The 22,337-nt window shown below is 41.0% G+C and overlaps 2 protein-coding genes across 9 annotated transcripts in view; one reads left to right on the top strand and one right to left on the bottom strand.

Moving 5' to 3' along the window:
* The window catches only part of MED12L (mediator complex subunit 12 like), a 226,121-nt gene that overhangs the window by 164,968 nt on the left and 38,816 nt on the right, over positions 1 to 22,337 (top strand). For 6 of the 7 annotated variants that reach the window (XM_025194247.1, XM_025194249.1, XM_025194245.1 and 3 more), the window contains exon 17: positions 13,250 to 13,342. The exons of the other annotated variant lie outside the window; for it this stretch is intronic. In XM_025194247.1, coding sequence (XP_025050032.1) covers positions 13,250 to 13,342 — 93 coding nt within the window. The remainder of the gene's footprint in view (positions 1 to 13,249; positions 13,343 to 22,337) is intronic. 7 annotated transcript variants of the gene reach the window in all.
* Positions 8,481 to 22,337, bottom strand: part of GPR87 (G protein-coupled receptor 87) — a 22,055-nt gene continuing 8,198 nt past the window's right edge. For both annotated transcript variants that reach the window (XM_006037801.3, XM_025194251.1), the window contains 2 exons: positions 13,191 to 13,322; positions 8,481 to 9,527 (listed from right to left, as the gene is read on the bottom strand). In XM_006037801.3, coding sequence (XP_006037863.1) covers positions 8,494 to 9,527; positions 13,191 to 13,224 — 1,068 coding nt within the window. In that variant the 5' untranslated portion in view covers positions 13,225 to 13,322 and the 3' untranslated portion in view covers positions 8,481 to 8,493. The remainder of the gene's footprint in view (positions 9,528 to 13,190; positions 13,323 to 22,337) is intronic.

Raw genomic sequence — 22,337 nt, 5'->3', positions numbered from 1 at the left:
GAAGGAATGAGGCACTGAGCACAGAGCTACCTGGGAGTGTAGCATGTAGTGGTGGTGGTCAGGATATGTGTGTATGTGAGGGACAAGGTGTGGTGCAGGGAGCAGACATATAGGGAAGTGGCATGTGGGCAAGAGTCTGGGGTCAGATTCCTTACCCCCTCTGCCACTTGCTTCCCCACTGATTGCTCCCTGCTGCTGTTTCCCTGTTGCAGTGCTTAGGTGGATGGGATGGGGATGGGGACTTAAGATGACACTCCGCTAATTTAATTCCTTACATGGAAATTAAGAAATCTATAATTGGGTATAGAATCTAGATGGTTGGAATTAAATTCAAAGTTTTCTTGGAATTGGGTAAATGTGGTAGTTATCTGACCAGTTGTAACTTCTTCATTAAAAAGGTGACATATTATAGAGCAAAACAAAGAGTAGTGTACTGTTGTCACCTTCTGTTCACATAATTTGACTACATTAAATAAAAAAGATTTAAACTATATTTCTCTAGTTTAAATCTAACCCCACTACAGAAAGGATGTGAACAAATTGGAGAGAGTCCAGCAGAGGGTGACAAAAATGGTAAGGGGGCTAGGGGACATGACTTATGAGGGAAGACTGAAGGAACTGGGTTTGTTTTAGTCTAGAGAAGAGAAGACTGTGGGGAGATTTAATAGCAGCCTTCAACTACCTGAAGGGGGATTCAAAACAAGATGGAGCTAGACTGCTCTCAGTGGTAGCAGATGACAGAACAAGTAGCAACGGTCTCAAGTTGCAGCAAGGGAAATTTAGGTTAGATATTAGGAAGAATTTTCTCACTAGGAGGGTAGTAAAACCCTGGAACAGGTTACCCAGAACAGTGGTGGAAGCTCCATCCTTGGAGGCTTGCAAAACCTGGCTAGAAAATGTTTTGGAGTATTCTGTTTAGGGCTGGTCCTACTTCGAGCAGGGGGTTGGACTAGATGACCTCCTGAGATCCCTTCCAACCCTAACTTCCTATGATTCTGCCAGAGAACAACAGATAAGAAATACTGGTGACTGCCTAGTGTCTCAGTGAGGGTGCGTTCTGTCCTTTAGCCTTTCTCCAACTAAGGAGTACCCAAAAGGCAGTGGGGCTAGGGTTTTGAAGTGTCATATACTTGCCTTACTCTGGAGGTTGCAACATTGTAGTATTTTATAGGACCTACCCCACCACAAGGAGCCCTCTACTTGGATATAGTGTACGGTCATATCCAGGACCAGTTTTGTGGCCTACAGTAGTCACACAAAGATTTTGCTCTGTTGTGCAATATGGTATGTCCTTTATAATACTGATAGACGTTGTACACTTACATGTGAAGTTGTTAGAAAAGTGTGCACAGTGATATATTGTAGCTAAAGACAACTCAATCTCTAGATGCCATTGTGCCTGTATATCTATCAGTCAGCAGGTAAATGCTGAAATAAACATTTCTAATAGAGTAAGATAAAATTATAGAAAAATGGCTGACATCTTTTGTTAAGAGGCAAGGATTTTTGTAGGTGATTAATTTTTATTGGATCATCTGTGTAATTGGTAGGGCCATAAACAAGTGCTCAGGTACCCTATACCCTTCCTCATGTTCTTGCATTTTGCCTGGACTATCATGGCTACAGCATCACCCCAACACTACCATAATTTTTCATTAACAATTTGAAAAGGTTCTGAAAGGGCTAAGTCCCCTGACTTTCACTGCCAGTTAGTGGAGTACCTGCTAGGTGCTCTTCAGTTTTGGTTTATAGTGCATCAGTCATGTAAAGCAACAGTGTGATTCCTCATGTAATCTTTTTAGTTAATCTTTCTAATGTTCATAGTTTGACCTTCAGCATAAATAATTCTTTCAGAAGAATTCTTTCTTTCAGAATGGCTTCTTAATTGTGCCCTTCTTACTACAATTTGGGATAATGTGGGTGTTTTGGATTAACTTAAAATTTTTTTTTTCGGAGCATTTAAAAAAAAAAAAAAGACAAGATAGGGTTACAAGAATTTCATAGATTTCATAGACATTAGGGCTGGAAGGGACCTCGGAAGATCATCGAGTCCAGCCCCCTGCCCAAAGGGCAGGAAGTCAGCTGGGGTCATAGGATCCCAGCAAGATAAGCATCCAGTTTCATCTTGAAGGTGTTCAATGAAGGCGCTTGAACCACCTCCGGTGGCAGGCTGTTCCAGACCTTGGGGGCTCGGACAGTAAAGAAATTCTTCCTTATGTCCAGCCTGAAACGATCTTGAAGTAGTTTGTGACCATTCGACCTCGTCATCCCTTGGGGCGCTCTGGTGAACAAACGTTCCCCCGGATACTGGTGGTCACCCCTGATAAACTTGTAGGTGGCCATCAGATCACCCCTGAGCCTGTGCTTTTTCAGGCTAAAGGGCCCCAGGGCTCAAAACTGGACACAGTACTCCAGCTGCGGCCTCACTAAGGCCGAGTACAGGGGGAGAATGACGTCCCGGGATTTGCTTGAGAAGCATCTATGGATGCAAGCCAGCGTTTTGGTCGCTTTACTAGCCGCCGCATCGCATTGCAGGCTCATGTTCATCTTGTGGTCAATGATGACCCCCAAGTCTCTTTCTTCCATAGTGCTAGCCAACATAGCACTGCCGAGCCTATAAGGATGCTGCGGGTTTTTTTCCCCAAGGTGGAGCACCTTGCATTTATTGGCGTTGAACACCATCAGATTCTCGTCCGCCCACTTGCTGAGCCTGTCCAGGTCAGCCTGGATCACCTGCCTGTCTTCTGGTGTGGATGCTTTGCCCCAAAGGTTGGTGTCATCGGCGAACTTGGCCAGTTCTGATCGCTTCTGACTCCAGTGTCCACATCATTAATGAAGATGTTGAACAGTATGGGTCCAAGGACAGAGCCCTGGGGGGACCCCACTGGTCACAGGACACCACGACGAGTGACTTCCATCAATTACTACCCTCTGGGTCCGACCCCGGAGCCAATTTTCCAGCCAGTGGATCGTGGAGGACCCAAGGCGACAATTGGCCAGTTTCTCCAAGAGGCGATCATGGGACACCAGATCGAAGGCTTTTTTGAAGTCAAGATATATGACATCAATCTCTTCTCCCTTGTCCAGGTGATAGGTCACCTGGTAGTAGAAGAATTAGAGGTGCACCAATACATCGGTCCCATATCAGATCAGCACCAGCATAAGGAACATTGACAGTATTGGCAATCGGCTTTTTTTGGTTGATACGGCTGATAATGTTGCCAATAAATGCCCCATGCATGCGCACAGCTGCAGCGCAGGACGCAGGCGGCCAGGAGCGACCCTTGCAGCATGGAGAGCAGCCGGGTTCAGATGGTAAGTCTGTTGTGAGGGAAGGGGTGTGGGCAGGTATATCGAGGCCCCAGCGGTGAGGGACAGAGTGGGGCTGGGGCTGGGGACAGGTGATGCACAGCTGGGGTGGGGCAGAGGACAGATCCAAGAGCAGCTCATCCAAGTGGCTCAGGGAGGGAGGGGGCAGCTCCTGTCACTGCGCATACCCCAGGAGAACATGGGGGGCATTTCCCCCTGGGTCTGCATGCAGGGCAATGGCAGACTGCTGCTGTGGTTTGGGGGCAGTGCTGGGCTCTTCCTGATGGGGGGTTGGGTCAGGGCTGTACTCAGGGCAGGTGGCAGCAGTGCTGGGAGCAGAAACTACTGTGAATTCTGTGCTGGGCGCCCCCCCCCCCCCCCCCCCCGGGGCACTCCACAGCTCCACAGACTAGCAGCTCGTGGCTCCATCCCGTGCTCTGCCCCAGCCTCACTCCCTCCTTCACTGCAGGGGGATCAATCTGCACCTCCCCCCGCTCCACACCCTGTGTCTCCCCTCACCCCTTCCCCCACAACAGACTTACCAGCTGGTCACTGTTCTCCAAGCTTCCTGGCTGCATATTGGCATTTGGATCCGTATTGGCAGATATGGCTCGTTAAAAATTGACCATTGGTATCAGCCCAAAAAATCTCTATCAGTGCAGTGCACCCCTAATAGGAATTAAAGGAAAGCAGGGCTGGAAGGGACCTCACTAGGTCATCTAACTCAGCTCCTTGCCCAAGGCAGGATCCCTGACTAGACAGTGAGGTATCTCTCTAATATGCTCTTGAAACTTGCAAGGAAGGAGGTTCCACAGTTTATTTAAGTAGCCTATTCCAATATTTTACCATCGTAGTCTGAATGTTCCTCCTAATGTCTACTCCAACTTTCTTGTGCTGTAGTTTGAGGCCACTGCTCCTAGTTCTGTCCCCCATGGTCACAAACAAAAGCTCATCTCCATTGTCTGTAATTGCCCTCCAGGTATTTGAAGACTTATCAGATTCCCCCTCAGCCTTCTTTTGTCCCGACTAAATAATGTTAGTTCCTTCAGCCTTTCCTCACAAGCCCCTGAGACCTCATCTGATGCCTGTAATAATTTTTGTTGCTCTGTGTTGCATTCTTTCCCAACTGCCCACCTCTTTCTTGAAGTGTGGAGCCCAAAATGGGAGATAGTACTCCAGGTGAGGTCCAGTGCTGAACAGAGCAGGGGAATCATTTTCCTTGATTTGCAAGTGACACTTACATTAATACAACCCAGTAAGCCACTGACTCGTTTGTTTGCAATGGGAGCATGCTGCTGGCTCATATTCAGGTTATAGATACTGTAACTCCCAAGTCCTCCTTTTCAGTGCTGCAGCCTAGCAGTACTGGTTCATGTCAGTCTGACTGTAATCTTTTATACCTGAAATTAAAAGCTCTGTTTCATATAGGTGGTTGGTTGAATTTTAGTGCTGTGACTGAACTGTAGAAATACCTAAGAGAAAGTATAAAAGTCTCTTAAAGATAGAAAACAGTTTGTCCACTAGATGGTGCTATGTCACCTGTTCAGTTGTATAGCAAGTTGAAAGCATCCTTGATGCTCTTGTCCAATGAAAATTTCCCACATTTTTTTTTTATTACTGAAATGAAGTCATTAATTTCCCTTCCTGCATCATACAGTGCAGCAGCAATATGCAACCCCTCACAAATTTATTTATTTATTTTTAATGTTGATTTAAGGCATTTACAAATTAAATAATGAAAGCTGAGTGTAGGAATTAACATCTAAGTTATCATGTATAAGCATGAGAACTTCAATTTCCAGCAATGAAAATTCATTCCATTGTAGCCGGTTGAAATGTATTTGCTTCCTCTGTTTTGCTTCTGGTACCAAATTATGCGGTCTGGTGTCTGGGTGCATTGGTGGTAAGGCAACATATTGGAGCCCTGTGTCCTGTGTGGCGTTCTTCTACCCCCTCAAATTCTAGGATGGTAACATACCTGCTTGTGTTTCTGTGTCCAAGTTGTTCATGGGCATACTTCTGAGGGGAGGCAAGAGTGGTGGTGCACATTTAGCTCCTTTTTGGAGCCTCAGTAGAGCATTATCTCTAGCATTGACCATCCTGTCCTTTACCAGCTGCATGATCCTGAAATTCTCTGCTTATGGAATACCTTGGAATTTACACCCCTCCTAGCTCTGATAGTTAGCAAGATACTGCCTTTACCTTTCTTCCTTATTTCTACAAAGAAGTAATACTGAGCAGGTGATAGGGATTCAGCTAAAAAAGAGGCTTACCTAAATATATATTCTTTTTGTTTCTGTGAAGTAAACTATTAAGCTAATTTGACAGATTTCAAGCCAGAAGGAATAGTAGGTCCTATGGGTCAAGGAGAATGCACTTAGTGATTCAGGATGCCTATTTTCCAATACAGGCGTGTCGCATCCTACACGCATTTAACTTGCGTGAATTCAACTATACGTGGGGTGGGAGGGGGGCGGGGCTTGGGTTTGCACGCATTGCTGCCGCTTACCTGGAGGCCCATTATGGCGGTGACGGCCACTGCCTCCAAGACCTCCCGCTATTGCCATGGAGCCATGCCCGGAACTGTGTGGCTGGCCGCCGGGCGGCAGCGTCAGTGTGATGGTGGCTGGGTGGCACGCAGCCATCCCCACCATCACCCCGTGTTGCACCGCTGCTGCTGGCTGCACAGTACTAAGCATGGTGCCACGTGCAAACTCAAGCCCTGCCCCCCTTCCACCCTGTGTATAGTCACCGATTTTCACCTTACATGATTTTCACCTTACGCGCTGACTTCAAAACCTAACCCCCGCGTAAGATGCGGTTCCACTGTACTTATTACTGTTGCTTTCTTATGCCTTATTTCTTTGTAAATGGAAGCAGAAATTCTAACGTTATCTTGACAGACAAGGTTATTTGGGTAAATCCGATATCTTTCATTAGACCAACTCAAATAGTTGGAAAAATTCTTTTTAGCAAGCTTTTGAGCACAAACACCCTTCATCAGGCTGAGAAGGCGTCTGCAGATGGTCTGTGCTCTTCCTGGATGGAGTGGTAAAGCAGGCCAGTATTATGCAAGAAAGCCAGCCAATGAAAATGTAAACTGAGGTGGTCAGTAGGTGAGAGACAGGTTGGGTGCGGAGGGGGGGCAGGAGGAATTAATGTAGCTGTAGCCAAAGGCTGGGAGACAGAAGGGTGGCCAGGATGGGAATGAGGATAGCTAGTAGAAGTCGTAGATGTTACCAGCATATATACTAGCATCCCACACCAGGATGGCATTCAAGCCTGCCTTACGTACCTGCAAGAACAAGATTGCAACTCAGAGTACAGATCCAAAGATATTACCCAACTTATATACTTCATTCTCACACACAACTTCACTTTCAATAACCAACACTTCCTCCAGAACAGGGGCACAGCTATAGGCACCAAAATGGCCCTGCAGTATGCCAACCTTTTCATGAGCCACCTAGAAGAAAAATTCCTCAAGGACTGCACCATCAAACCTTTGCTATACTTAAGATAGATTGCTGACATCATCATCATTTGGACTGAAAATCTTCAATCTCTGATTGTTTTCCATCAGAAATTCAACATGCAGCACCCCTCCATCAGACTATCTCTGGAATACTCTAACACCAACATTCACTTTTTGGACATGACAGTCACAATCCAGAATGTTACAATACAGACCACCATATACAAGAAACCCACAGACCAACATACATATCTGCATAGAACCAGCAATCACCCTAAACACACCAAGAAAGCTGTAATATACAGCCAAGCCCTCTGATACCATCGAATTCACGTTGAGGAGAACACACATCATCGTTGCCTCACAAATCTCAAAAGGGCTTTCATTCAACAAGGACACTCTTCCATGGAGATAAATGACATTTTTGAAAGAGCCACCCAGATACCACGTGAAGAATTGCTACAATACAGGATAAAAAAACCCATGCATCATACACCACTGGTTATGACATACCTTTCTTCCTGGGAACCTATATGGAAAATCCTCAAATAATTACAACCTGTACTAGAAGGAGACCCAATTCTCAAAGACATCTTCCCAGAACCACCCATCCTATCCTTTAAACAAGCACTGAGCCTTGCCAAACTCCTCATCACCAGAAGCAAACTTCCTACATCCCAAAATGCACAGAATGGATCCAGACCATCCTGGGACAAAAAATGTAAAACCTGCCAACATACCTCCACTACTGCCCACAACAAAACCATCACCATTCCTGCATCTTACATCTGCACCTCCAGAAATGTAATATATCTCATCCAGTGCACAAAATGCCCTTGTGACAAGTATGTAGGAAAGACTAAACACCAACTGTGCACCAGAATGAACACACACTGTAAATCTATCAAAGACAAGAACACCCAATTACCTGTGGGGACACATTTCTCACAAGAAAACCACTTTCTCTCCAATCTCTCAGTTCTAATCCTCAAAGGGAATTTACAAAATACCATTCATAGATGAGCCTATGAACTTCACTTCATCAGCCTACTGGATACAAAAAATCATGGACTAAATATAGACTTTGAATTTATGATACATTTTAACCTGCTAACATCTGACTTCCCACGTAAACCCTCCACTTCTTACCAGCTATCCTCATTCCCTTCCTGGCCACCCTCCTGTCTCCCAGCCTTTGGCTAGTCACATTCATTCCCCCTCCCCGCCCCCCCCCAAACTGACCACCTGAATTTACATTTTAACTGACTGACTTTCTTGCATATGTATCGGCCTCTGGCTGCTTTATCACTACATCCTGGAAGAGTACAGACTATCTGCAGACTCTTCCTCAGCCTGACGAAGGGTGTTAGTGCCTTGCTAAGAAGAATTTTTCCAACTATTTGAGTTGGTCTAATAAAAGATATCGGATTTACCCAAAGAACCTTGTCTGCCTATGTCCTTAGACCAACAGCTATGACCTATACCCCTGAAACAGTATCTTGATATTTTAATATATATTTTTTTAAATATAAGGTGGATTTTGGCAAGTTGAATAGGAAATACTGTAAGCATCTACTCATTACTAACCTGTGTTCAGATTTTGTTTGGCTAAATTTTGTTAGATGCACAAGTAATCGAAAGAAATGTTTTATTTACATACTATACAAATAGATTATTGCAAATGAGCAAAAGTCTTTGTGAATGTGACATTATACATCTGTGTATTCATGATATATGCGCACTTCTGATCTTCTGACACTCTGAAGTGATCTAATGCTTTCACTTCTGGTTCGCATATTTGACTTCCTAAATAGCCTTCGTGAAAATGATCTACACATGAAAAAATAAATTATTGGATCCAGACATACATTACATGCAGATAGAAACAGTGTCATCTCCTTGCAGTAATACAAAATTTTGTGCGCTGAATCATCTAAAAGTTTATCTAGATGGCTAAAAGTAAATGGTATTCTACACAAGTGATATGGCAGAAAGCAAGTGAAAAATACAGCCACAACAACTCTTATGCTCTGGTTGTGTTTTCGCTTTCTGCTGGATGAACTAATAAATTGCTTGCTTGATTTATATATGTATCTGGATATTGCAATATAACATCCTATTAACACGATCAGCACTACAACAAACATACAGGTGTTGATGTAAATGACAGCCCTGTGCCATTTTACTCCCAAGGGAGATTTGAGTTTTATGCAGTCATCTATATTTTTCTTTGTTGGGTAACCATTTGTAAGAATTAGATTTGGTAAGGCTAAGAAAGCCATGGCAACCCAAACACAAGCAGACAAGATCTTTGTGAAAGTAATGCTGTACATTCTGGAGTCTCCAAATGGCTTTACCACTTTCAAATACCGGTCAATACTGATAAGTCCAAGAAACACAATTGTGGTGTACATGTTTGCATAAAACAAAACTGAGGTATAACGGCACAGAAAAAAGTTGAAGTGCCATGGTCCCAGCTGTGAGTCCTTAATGATTTTAAAGGGAAATGTCAGTGTCATAAGGAGGTCTGCAATCACAATGTTTTTGAGGTAAAAAATAAAACTTGTTTTATTCCTGATGTGGAAAAAAATCCATACTGCTAGGCCATTCAGTAAGATGCTTGCCAGGAAGATGATGAGGTAAAGCACAGGCAAAACAATGGTTGTAAATTCATTGAATGTGGAATTCCCGGGTAGACCGAATGTGTAATTAGCTGTAACATTGTTGTGGTCCAGATGATAATCTGTAGGAAACATGGAAAGAAATAATTTAAGTGAGGGATTACTATTTGTATAAATAATCATAGCTATGTTTTACAACTTGTCGCAGTACTGCCTTTGATTGAACCCAAATGACTTTCAGGTTAACTAGTTCAGAAAACTGGAGCTTGTTGAATTTTTTAAAATATATGTACCTAGTAGTTGTTAGCCACATTATATTGCTGTTGGAATGTAGACACATTTTTGTTATTACATTGAGGGAGGGAAATATTTGTGTGCAGAAAGTAGGATGAATATCAGTAAAATGAATTATGCATTTTGAGTGCCTCTCTTTTTGGTAATGAGAATATTTATTTTAAGAATGCTTTGGTGTTTGGAAAAATCCTTGCATCCCTATTGGCTCATAATTAGTAGGGATCCCAAACATCCCCTTTAGTATCCTTGCATGTACAACTGAAGCAGAGAGGTTAAGATTTCAGTCCCAAGGAGATGGACTCCCAGGCTTGATATGATGCATCTCAGCATCGTGTGCAGCTGGGGGCTGACCTGTGCGAGACAACCTTCTAGCCAAGCTATCTTTTTTTTTCTGTCCTGGCAGATAGCTGTTACACCACTGCTTTTCTACATTATAGAGAGAACTTGGGATCACAGCCCCCATCACAAGGAGGGATAGTACTTTTTTTCTTTGCAATGTTACAGCTAGAGATGATTTTCTTTTAGTACCAGGCAAGGGCTTAGAGGATCAAGTCCTAAGTCATTTGCCCAGCTGACAGAGGACACTGAATATAGGCTAAAGTTGGAATGGAGGTATTTCTGCTCTATCAAGTGCTCCCACATCTTGCTCTTCTTGATTTTTTTTTTTTGTAATTATCAACATCAATGAAATGTACTAATACCGTCATGTTTTGAGCTAAGCTATTTTATATGAAGGACTTTTAAAGATAATTTTCCCCAAGCTGTAAGCTTTTGTTTCTTACTAAGAAGCCACTATATTAAATGTTTCTCTGATAGCTTAGGAGAAATTCATTGCTTGTCATGCTCTCAAAATTCAGAGGAGAGTTTTCTCATGTAAGAAATGTGATTGTTGAACTTCTATTACCCTTCTGAGGGTTTATCAAACAAATTAACATTTTCAGACACTGTTATAATCTTTCTTACATTACTTGGGTCCCTGTCCCAGTTAGGGTGTCATTAACTAGTTATTGCATCTTAAGTTGCAACCTGGCCACAAGTTAAAGCAATTAATGACATCATAAAAGAAGTAATAAGCCACAAAGTTATTCCACAAAAAATGTATAACTTTGTGGCCAGTTCCCATGATGCCAATAAATTAATTTTTTATAACATTGCATTGTTTGGTTTTTTTCAGCTCAGAAATCCACAGTGATGGTTTTGAAATAATATTGTATTCCTAAATAGATTCTGGCAGTAATTTTGAATTGAGAAAGAATTTTAGTGTATCTTCCCCTGCTATTTAATTTTATTTAGGCAAAATGAATACATTGAGGCATGAGATGGGGAATAAACAAACCAGGACATACTAATTTTCATGCTGGAAGTATATTTCCTGAGTGGTAGACAAGGTTCTTTGGGTAAATCCCATATCTTTTATTAGACCAACTCAAATAGTTGGAAAAATTCTTCTTAGCAAGCTTTTGGGCACAAACACCCTTTGTCAGGCTGACGAAGCATCTGCAGATGGTCCGTCTGCCTGGATGGAGTGGTAAAGCAGCTATGCAAGTAAGCCAGTCAGTGAAAAATGTAAATTGAGGTGATCAGTAGGTGAGAGACAGGTTGTGGGGTGGGGAGGGAAGGGGGAATTAATGTAGCTGTAGCCAAAGACAGGGAGACAGGAGGGTGGTGGGGAAGAGAATGAGGATAGCTGGTAAAAAGTGGAGAGTTTACTTGGGAAGTCAGATGTTAGGCAGGTTATAATGTGTCATAAATTTAATGTCAATATTTAGTCCAAGATTTTTTTGTGTTCAGTAGATTGATGAAGTGGAGTTCATTGACAAAGGGTGTTTGTGCCCAAAAGCTTTCTAAGAAAAATTTTCCAACTATTTATGTTGGTCTAATAAAAGAGATCAGATTTACTGAACGAACATTGTTTGCCTATCCTCTTAGACCAACATGACTACAATAGAGACTTACACCCCTATTTCCTGACTAAACATTCATGGCAGGGTGATTTGGAGGAACTCTGTCTAGCCAATGATGGCACAAAAATTAAGCCTCTGTGATATGGTATGCTGAACCTGCAGAATTCTAATATGTCCTTGAGTTGCATAGGAGAGAATCAGTCCCTTTATGCCGTTTGTCTTTCAGGGCTCATGTAGGACAGGATGAGACTGGATGGGTTCTTTTAGCTCAAGGATTATATTAGTTGTGCAAGCCTGTGGGTTTTGGGGATGGAGAATGGCTTGGTAACCATATAAAGGACTTGTTTGAAAGCAAGCAACATATAGTCAACCAGTTAGCAAAGAATCTGCTTGTGGATTTAGATGCAGTATACTATTGCCATTGTTAGTAAAGTTGTGGCCTTGTTTTTGCTTTAATGTTACAGTAAACATATTTACATTGCTTTGGAGATTAATTGCATTGCTCTTTGGAGAGTCAAAGTACTGTATTAACTTTTGTCTGTGAAGACCGTATTCCTATCAAACAGATAAAGGGGCATTATTTCTTTCATGTTACTGATTGGGAAAGGTGCAGAGGGCTCCGTTCTTTGTTCTACTTTGGTCCTTTTTTTCTACTTTACTGGAACAGTGAGGCCATAAAGCAGGCAAAACTTATGGATGGGAAGAAGACCCAGAAATATAAGCATACTATCACTTCCTCTTTCCATTGGAAAAAAAAAAAAAAAAGTCTCTAAAACATCTTATAGGATCATGGGCAACCAGAGATGAAGTAAACACTTTGGAAGCAAAAGCAGCCAGACATTAACTTTCAGCCACTTCTGTTACTTGCCTACATTAATGCTGTTGGGAGTCAGAGTACAGAGTTGATTTGGGCAGTTAAGACATGTCTACTGGGTCCAGTGCTGTGCCAAGTGCAGATACCTGTGTTAATTTGTCTTAGCAGGATCAGTTAGGCAGGGCAGAGCATTGTGCTAAGGCACTTAATGTTTCTTTTTATATCTGAGATAGTTGGAATATGACACTGCATTGTTCTGTGTAGACTTATCCTAATGAACAGAATACATGTTCACCTTGTGGGGGCAAATCTTGGACCAGGTTCTGCCATTTTTAAGCTACTCTACATGTACTGAACTTCTGGTGTTATGAGTAGACCAGTTTTATGTGCCAAGCTTTTCTGTTCTGTTATGCATATAGATCAGTTTCTGATCACTCATACCCATAAAAGTGTAATGTCTACCTGACCTAGATGATATGCCTCAGGTCATTCACAGAAAGTGGCAAAGTGCAGTTTCCTATGCTTCCCTCCCTTCTCCACCTCTCTGCACCTCTGACTTTGCAATTCTTTAAAATGTCCCATAACTAATCAATGTGGGTCTTTTTTCCCAATTATTTGCTGAGAAAATTAAGCATCTTCAGTGATGCTTTGCTGAATTCTGGTTAAATGACTTGCTTTTAAATGTTGCTGTTGATAATAAATACAGCCAAACAGGGGAGCACCATAAACCTTTCTCAATTAATGCATACTTCACAGAACTGTTTTGTATTTACCTGATAGTTTCTTGTATGATGCATTGAACCCCATTCTTCTTGTTGCTTTTGACTTTCAGCTGAAATGGTTTTCAGGAGGCACGCTGACAACAATGAACCTGGAGATTAGCCTGGGCTGTACTACCTCAACTTCTGAAAAATACAGGAAATATGTGTGGGTTTGTTTTTTTTTAATAAACTAAGAATAAACAGAAGTTTTAGTATAAAGACACCATCATTGAGCAGTTCAGAAAGACAGTGGTCACAGAATGCTAACAGCTGATTGTCTGAAGACCTCATAAGAATTTTTTCGCTTAAACATTCACTAGTTCTTTACGTCTAGGAATGTAGGAATATAGAACTGGGATGAATCTCTTGGGTTATCAAGTCTATTTCCTTGCTATCACAGACAATGTTATCACGTAATCCTCTTTATACATTTCAAGATCTACTATAAAACTTCTTTGCTCCCACTACCCCCAGTGGAAATCTGGTCCATTCCCTCACTGTTCTGATTGTTAGAAACTCTCTTCTGGTTTTGAACCTAAATTTATTTATGTTCAGTTACTATCCATTTTTTTCTTTTGCCAACTTTGTCCTTTAGCTTATGTAACCCTTCTTCCTCTATTTTGTTTACAGAGAGGTGCACTATTTAAGAGTAGTCATATCTGTTCTCAGCCATTGTTTTGCTAGTGTAAACAAGCAGTGTTCCTTAAGTCTTCACATCTAAAACAGGTTCACTATTTCCTTGATCATCTTAGTAGCCCTTCCCTGCACCTGTATAATTGTGAGAAGTGGATGATTAGAGCTTTGTACCATGTTCCTGACAAGGTTTTATCATAGCCTTATTTTCTGGTACCATTACTTCCCTACTTCAACTGGAAATACCTAATGTGTCCTAGGTTTTCATTTGCCTTTTTTGTGGACTTATCACTTTGGCTTATAGGCATCCTCCTGTGCTCAGCCTGTGTATCTTAGGTCTTCACTAGTTGCAGTTGATCAGTGACATTTTTGTTGTACCCCTAATGAACTTACACTAATGAATTTCACCCCATTTCAATTGTTCTAGCTCTCAAAATCATCTAATTTTTCCTCTGTAGTATCCTAGTGCTCCTACCTACTGATAATATTTTCCAACTTTATCTGCTCCTGATGACAGTATTAAATAAGATCAATTCTAAGACCAGTACTTGAACTCCACTAGCAACCACCTTCCAGTTCAGTAGTTTCCCTTTCAGCACTACCTAGTGTTCTCTCCTGCAGCTAGTTTCTAAGTCTCCTTACATTTCTTATTTTAATCCTTATCTTTTCTAATTTTCAATTCTAGTACCAGATCATATGCTTTAAGTGCAATCTAGATAGATTAGTCTTATCCCATTTTCCCCATCTACGAAGTCCAGGTTTTTATTTAAATAAAAATAAAGGCCATGATCTACATTTGTTAAACTCAGGTTTCATGTCCCTTTTCCCTCCATTTACTTAAGTGATCTTTCCTAAAACCTTGCATGCAACTACATTAAACTAATGGGCTAGGGACAGAAATTACACATAAACTGGTATAACTGATCAGATACCAGTTCAAAGCTGTAACACAACAAATGTTCAGTGCATATAAGCCACTTTCAAAATGCCTGAAATCAGATAAAGTTGGATGGATGTAGTATCAGACTTAGCTGATTTAGGTTGAATCAGTTTACTGAACTTCTGTCCCAGATCATGAGGCTGTAGTTGCCCCGATTTACTTTTTTTCCTTTTTTTATACTTTAATAGATCCAACTTACCAAATAACACATTTAACATTCAAGGTAGATCCACTCCCCTAAAACATGACATTTTTTCAGTTCTTGGAGGTAGGTAAACAAATTTCATATTGCTAGCCCTGAATTCCAACTCCACCACTCGTTTAAAAGTTCTGTATGAGAGTATGGATTAATTTACAAATGGTAGCTAGACTTAACTACCTCATTTTGCTTAGTCCACATGAACTAAATATTAAAATGCAGTTTGTTGCTAACTTAATGACTCTCTTCATTTCTTAGGGGCAGCCACTGCAACAGAGCAGCTTCTTTAAGATACAGTAATTGGCTTTCTACCGAGCCCTTGCTGGTAGAATATCTGTCTTCTCGTGTCAGAATTCTCATAGGCTAGCTTAAGTTGTTGTACCTGAGTCACTGGCTTCACTAATTACGTTCTATCCCTGATGATTGAATACATAAATATTTGCTCCTCCCCCTTCCCCAGAAGTTGCATTGTGCCAATACAAACAAACAAGAAAATGAGCGAGAAACATAAAAAATCTGCAATACTTCATATGTTAAAGTGACTGCATAAAGAATTTACACTGTACTATATATAAAATAAAAATGTATGCTGTGGTTGTACATTCAACTTTTGAATTAAAAATAAATTAAAGATGCATCACTTAAGATACATCTTTACATTTTTAAATTCAGGAGTTGAATGCACAACCACAGCATACATTTTTACTTTATATATAGTACAGTGTAAACTTTTTATGCAATCACTTTAACATATGAAGTATTGCAGATTTTTAAGTTTCTTGCTCATTTTCTTTTGGTTTGTATTGGCAGTTACACACTACAAAATCCACATCATACTGTTTTGACACTGAACATGATGATATATGCATCCAAGATGAATTGGCAAAAAAAAAATGTCTCCACCAATTGTAGTGTAAGATAATTATTGTTTTGTTTACAATACCGAGTATGCAGCTATAATAGACTCTACCCTCTTGGGTCTTTTTGCCTACAGTACAATAGGAAATCATAACAAGACAACTTTTCAGTATTTAGAAGTAATGACTGCAGTGTCTGCCTCGCATGTTGAAATGAATCTTGAAATCACAGAGAATGAAATCCGTGACACTCCCAACCCCAGTCTTGCCTGTTTTTGACGTAATTCAGTATAATGCTGTTTTTTTTCATGTTTTTCACCCTTTACCATGAACTTCCAGTAAATATATTTTAAACTACCACTAGATGGTAGTAAAGAAGATACTACCTCCCCCCACCCCCTGCCAAATTTTAGGTGTTGTTTTCTGCATTTTAAATGGATTCTTAGTATCTGGGATGATGTGTTCAAGTAAAAAGTGAGGTCTAGGTTGGGGTATTAAATGAAATGAGATTACATGGTGGGCAAGCATTTTAGGTTTGTCTTGGGGCATGTAGATGACAACCCCAATAATTCTAGGGTCGAAAAGAACATTACTAGTGACAAGATGTTCACTGTTAATCTATCACTACTATCCTTGGTCCAGTAGGCCCTCAGATAAAAAGTATAGGTAATTTTGTATGAAGATTTTATGATTTCTGAATGGTGTCATCATTTGTACACTGAGGTACTGAATGCATGGCTTTCTAAATTTCCTTTAGAAAGGAAAGGCTCCTCTTGTGGTTTTCCAAAGGCTCTTTGCTTTGCTTTCCAAAGGTCATATATAAGCCAAAGAAGACGATCAAGATTCTAAGTGGCTGGAAACTGCCCGGTGTCACACCTCGGGCTGTATTGTGACTAAGAAAAAACCTCCCAGGCAAAGCACTATTCCCATCTCTCCTGCCATGTCTTGGTGAAATACATATTTAGGAGGGGTTCAGTGTGGAATAATATGGGTCCCTGTCCAGGCTTTACTCACGGTACCACTGAAGCTGACATGGGGCTCCGCCGCCCCTACATAATGGCTATTTGCCAACTGCTGATGATAACGTTTTGTGATCTTTAACTGTTTGATGCTGGCTGCAGTGTGCTCAGCCCTAATTCCTGTGGCGTTTTGTTCTCTTTAGGTGTATCCAAAATTGCTCTCCTTTCTCCCAGCAGATCAGTGAGGATTGCTGCATCCTTTTTTGCTAGACTTATATCTCTGGTCTTTTTACTTCTTTTACAATTATGTAAGAAATAAAGAAAATATTGCTACTAAACACAAATTTGTGACATTCTCTATTTTAGGCATCTTCTAACTATCTCTAATGTATAGAACCTCACGGCTCTTTCTCTCTTTTATTCTTAATTGAAATAGACCCACTCCAGGCTCCTGCCTTCCCCAACGGTCCTATTCCGGGTGAGGCTCCTGCTCCTGGGCTCTAGGTGCCGGGAGCCTGCTTCCCTGCCTCCTTTTTCTCTAGTACCCTCAGTGCCTTTTAAATCTCCTGCAGTGGCTCACTGGGCTGATGTCATCAGCCATGTGCCACCCATCTGAGCCCAGAGAAAGCTCATAAAGTGGCATGGTTCCTCATGGGTTTCTGTTCAGGTTAGTACTGAGCCTTTCCTTCTGACCTGGGTTCCCTCCAGACCGGGTTGGAGCGGGCTCCAGGGGTTTGGGGTTTGAGCAGCAGATTGAGCTGTGTTCTCGAGCCACCACACTGGTAAAACCTTCAGGATAAATTCCTGGTTAGGAGAATTATTTATTAGAACCAAACTTTATGCTTCTTCTGTTATTTGCTGCCTCTCTTTGGACAGGGTATGGATCCTTAACTGGGTCCTCAGGGAACTAGCAACAATAACTTTAAATGCCACACAAGAAATAGACAGAATGCTGGCTTTTTACTTTTATTATATCAGATATTTATACATGAGGAAGAGCAGAGAATTACCTGTGAAGAGCAAGGAACATGGTCTCCTTTTTACAGGAAGCCATTTATTGACATATGTCTTGAATATCAGTGCCCTTGTTTCCTCAATTTGTTGAATAAACTGTTGTTGCATGAGGATGCTTCTTAGATTTCCCTCAATTTATTCTTTTAATTTGGATCATTCAGTATTCTCTCTGCTTCTTGGTAAAGACAGCCAAATGGCAGGCCAGGATTTACTTTAAGCAGAGGTAGGAGCACCAACCCTGTAATTAAATTCTTAAGCTCCTCCTCATTTTGAACCAAATTCTTACTTTTGTTGGGACACTATATTCCAGTGTCCTATCAGTGTGGCTATTCACATTGCAGCTTGGTCATGGTCTGTTGCCTTACTTAGGCCAGTGGCTCTCAACCTTTCTGGACTCCAGGCACTCCTCCCTAACTTCTGTGAATTGTGTAGCACCCAATTTCAAAAACGAATTCATATATTGCAATATCTCCTTGCAGTGGGACTGGGCAGTAGGGTTGGGGGATTGTCCAGCCTGAGCCTGAACATTGGGGGGTTATCCAACCTGAATCTGGCTGATTTACTTGTGGCCTTGTCAGACCTTACCCTGTAAAGTGAACAAATGTTGATTGACTTGGTGCCATTTGGCTTAGTGGAACAGTTAGATGGTAAGGCAAAAAACCTGTTCTGACTGCTCCTTATCTGCATAGCTGTGACTTTCCACTAGAGGCTTGTGGAGCAGGAACATGATTAGGTGCTAGAGATGGGACTAGTCTTGCTAATTCTGGTGGGCGGAGTGAGTGCTGCAGCCCCAGCGCCTCCTGATGCCCCTTGGACTGGCTCTGCTTCCAGCTCTAGCAAGCCAGTTTGAGGGGGAGGGAGAGGATAGGGAGGGAGGAAACACCTCCCTGATGCTGCTCACACTGACTGCTCTCAGCTTGGCTCCAGGAGCACAGCCTGTAGTCGAAGGGGAGGGACAACTCAGGCAACCGTTTTAATAAGATCACCAAGCTCTGCTTTAAAACTAAATTGGTTTCCTGTCCCTATTATTCCTAATGGGAAGCTGCTTCAGAAGCTGACAGAAGCCTTCTAATTTCCTCCTTCCCTTCATGTGTTTAAATTACCTCTTTTTTGTCCTGGATAGTGTTCTACATTTTTGCACTGAAGTAACTGGCACCTTTTAGACCAGAAGCAGCCAAACAGCTGTTTACTTACTGATGCTAGACCACCACTTCTATCATGCTAGGGACTTTCTTATAAACCACAGATTTATGACAGTCTTACCTATTTCTTCCTACTTTCCTCACCCAGCCAGACCCAGAGTATGGGTCTAGCTGAGAGGGGAATTGAAAGCTGAGGAGGACTGAGCCAGATCTATGGGTCTGGCTAAGCAGGGAAAGCATGACAGTTGCAATAAAGCAGTAGAATTCATTACCACCTTTTGTTGCCCCATTGATTTTGCCTTTCATGTGACACAACAAAGAGTATCAATGTCTATTTGCTCAGTATTTGTGCTACCAGAAAAAAAATTAATGGCAGTACAAATGAGACATCAGGCAGTGTCTGTTTCCATCCTAATAAGTGATCTGCAGTTAAGTGCGAGTATGTGGGGGTAAACCAATCCCTTTGTAATATGAGCAGCTGCACTGCATGGACCTGTCTGATTTACTATTTCTTCACTGGTCTGTATTTCTTAGTGTTTATTCTTAGGACTATGGGGAAACATTGCCATAGCTTTTTGGTGATGAATTCTGAACCACTCTGATTCTTTCCCAGTGAACTGTGGGAGAACTTGTTTGTCCTTTTGTGGGCGGGTTTTGGAGGACAGTCAACACTCAAGTAACTTGGCCTGTTTCCTCACTGCAAAGAGTAAAAAGAGTTGCCAGCTCAAGACAGTTCAGAATCTGTGCTCTAATTGTAACAGGTAGCCCCTACCTTGCATCACTAAACTTGCCTGAGAAGGAAGATTTTGTCTATGGATGGATGCAGAATTAAGGGTTGCACCCAGCTGTGGAACCCTGCAGTATAGCCATGCTGTTGCATTGACCTCCTCCCTTGGAGCTTTACTACTGTGGTAGTTGAGAAGCTGAATAAATCTAACTGTGCTTGATGCTGTATGAACTTATGCTAAAAAGGTAATCCCTGTCACAAAACAGGTTTTCTCTTTAACAGAGTTTTACGGTAATGGTTGAAAAGTATGTCTAGTAAGTGAGAGCACATCTTCGGAGTTGGACAGTTCTGAGATAATTCTGAATTCTCTCTAAGTGAAGTCTCCACATCAGTCTTTTGCAGAGATGATGCCGCATCCTGTGAAATCTTGTCAAGCCAATGTGTGTTAATCAAGACAGGCAAGGCAATTGTAATAGCATATGTTACTTAATAAAGAAGGTGGGGTTGAACAAGCCCTCTTGGGTTATCTCAGAGTAAGCCTATTGTATCTCTGGACTTGGAAAAACCTCACGGTGATGACATGGTCCATCTCACAGGAAATATCAGATCCTGAGAGGAAAATTTGTACTCCCTTGAAATTCATACTACTGCTCCATATATTGTTTTCTTTTGGTGTGGGAAATAAACTCCCCCTTTCTTTTCTCCCTCTTGCAAAGGGAGAGAGATCTGTAGGTTTTGCAAAATCTTATCAAATTGGTGATGGCTTCATTAACTCTGATAAGTTACTTTTTTGTTGCCTGTAAATATTGTTTCTGTTATGGAAACAACTGACCTCTAAATATGTCTCGTTGCTTGTTCCAGTTAGCCATTTTTTCTTTTCTCCAACCAATTTTATCCAGCTGGGCGTGTCTTAGCTCTTGCCTTTTTAAATTTGTATTTGTTTACAATGTCTTTGCAATTTGCACTGGGGAAGCTCAGAAACACCCAGATGGTCTGTTTTTCCATTGGTTCTTCATACTTGTTCAGGCAGGTGTGACATTTAAGGTACAGTAAAAGCTACATCTTTACTCAGTTAGAAAAGTAACTCAGTAGTTAGCACTTTTGTGGTTTATATGCTTGCTTGCCTTGTGTGGGTTTTTTTTGCCATCCATTAAAATAAAAAGATGGCGGTTGCAATACATGTAGGTTAAATACATGTTGTTGCATAGATGGTGCAACCTTTTGCCACTGATGTTGATAGACTGGTTTATATTCATGATTGATAAAACCTTAGATGATAATTAAATCCCAGGTTACATGATACAATTATACAGGGAGAAACTGGATGACTATACGGAATTTCTGACGAGTAAAACATTGGGTCCTTGACCTGTTTAGATGTAGAAGGGGGAAAAGTTTAGAAACTGTTGAGGGGAAATCTGTGTAACCCTAAATTGTAGTGCTCCTTTTCCTATCTCTGTTTGCTATTATATTGCTTCTTTGTCTTTCCCAAACTCTATTGCTTATTTTAGGTAATGAGTCTGAAGTCTTTAAGTTTATTAAAAAAACCCCACAACTTAAATATGTTTAGTAAAATGTAATGTTGTTGATATGGCTTTTTGCCAGTTAATCCAGTCATCACCATAAACTTTGGTAAATAGCCCAATTAAGAACTTAAATCATGGAAATGTGAGACTGTATATCACATTTACTATTGTCTAATTGAAACTATTTCTTATTTATCTAAAATAACCTATTCCTTACATGCTATTTATTGGAAAATACTAATATATAAGTTTTTAAGGGAGAAAAACACTGTCTTAATTGTAATATAATGGCAAGTGTGTGCTTATAACATCAACAGACAGATAAATGATACGTACCATATCAATCTTTCCTAACCTATGTCTCTGCCCTTATGTACTGTGCCCCTCTACTGAGGCAAACCTTATTCTCACTCCTCCGCTTAATTTTTTTCTTCTTCTCCCACTTACCTCTCTTTGTTTTTCTCTGTGCTACTTTTGTGTCTGGAGTGACCTTCCCAGAAGCTGACTAGGCTACCACATTTTTTTTCTTGCTCAGGTCCTTCCCAAAACATCACTATTTCCACACCAGCTACAAGTTGTCTTAATTTATCATGTAAAAATGTATTATATCTGTCAATGTTCATGTGTCATGGCTAAGTGCATGATTTTATTTCTGCAATCCTTGTTTTCCTTACTCAATGCCTCTCTTGTTTGTTACTTTTATTAGTTACATTACCTTTCACAATACAGTTTGAACTCTTGGAGCAGAGGGCATGCCTTTGTAAGAGTCAGCCCACTTTTGAGAGCTGGATAGATGATTATAAAATCTATCCCATACAGGTATAGCTTGTTGGTTATGGAACTGGCACAAATATTCCTGTATAAGCAAACAACTGTCCCCTTCACTTAGGATAGTTTTGTCTAGATTTAACACTAGACAAAAGCATCAGAGTGCATACTAGACATACAGGTTAGAAAATAGATGCTTAACTAGGGACACAAACTCTGTTCTATTTTATATACATGTTTTTGGTTTGGGGATTTTTTTATTTTTGTTTACCACAATCATCACTATTAGATTCACTATTATTTAGCATCTAATCGTATTCTGATACTGGAATGAACATGTTAGCTAATATCTGTTATATGGTGTAAGTTCTTTGAAATATTGAACACATTGCAA

This window comes from Alligator sinensis, unplaced genomic scaffold (genome assembly GCF_000455745.1).
Source record: "Alligator sinensis unplaced genomic scaffold, ASM45574v1 scaffold1777_1, whole genome shotgun sequence".
In the NCBI taxonomy this organism is placed as follows: Eukaryota; Metazoa; Chordata; order Crocodylia; family Alligatoridae; genus Alligator; species Alligator sinensis.
Note: the sequence above shows the minus strand (reverse complement) of the source record. Positions and strands in the feature narration are given on the sequence as shown.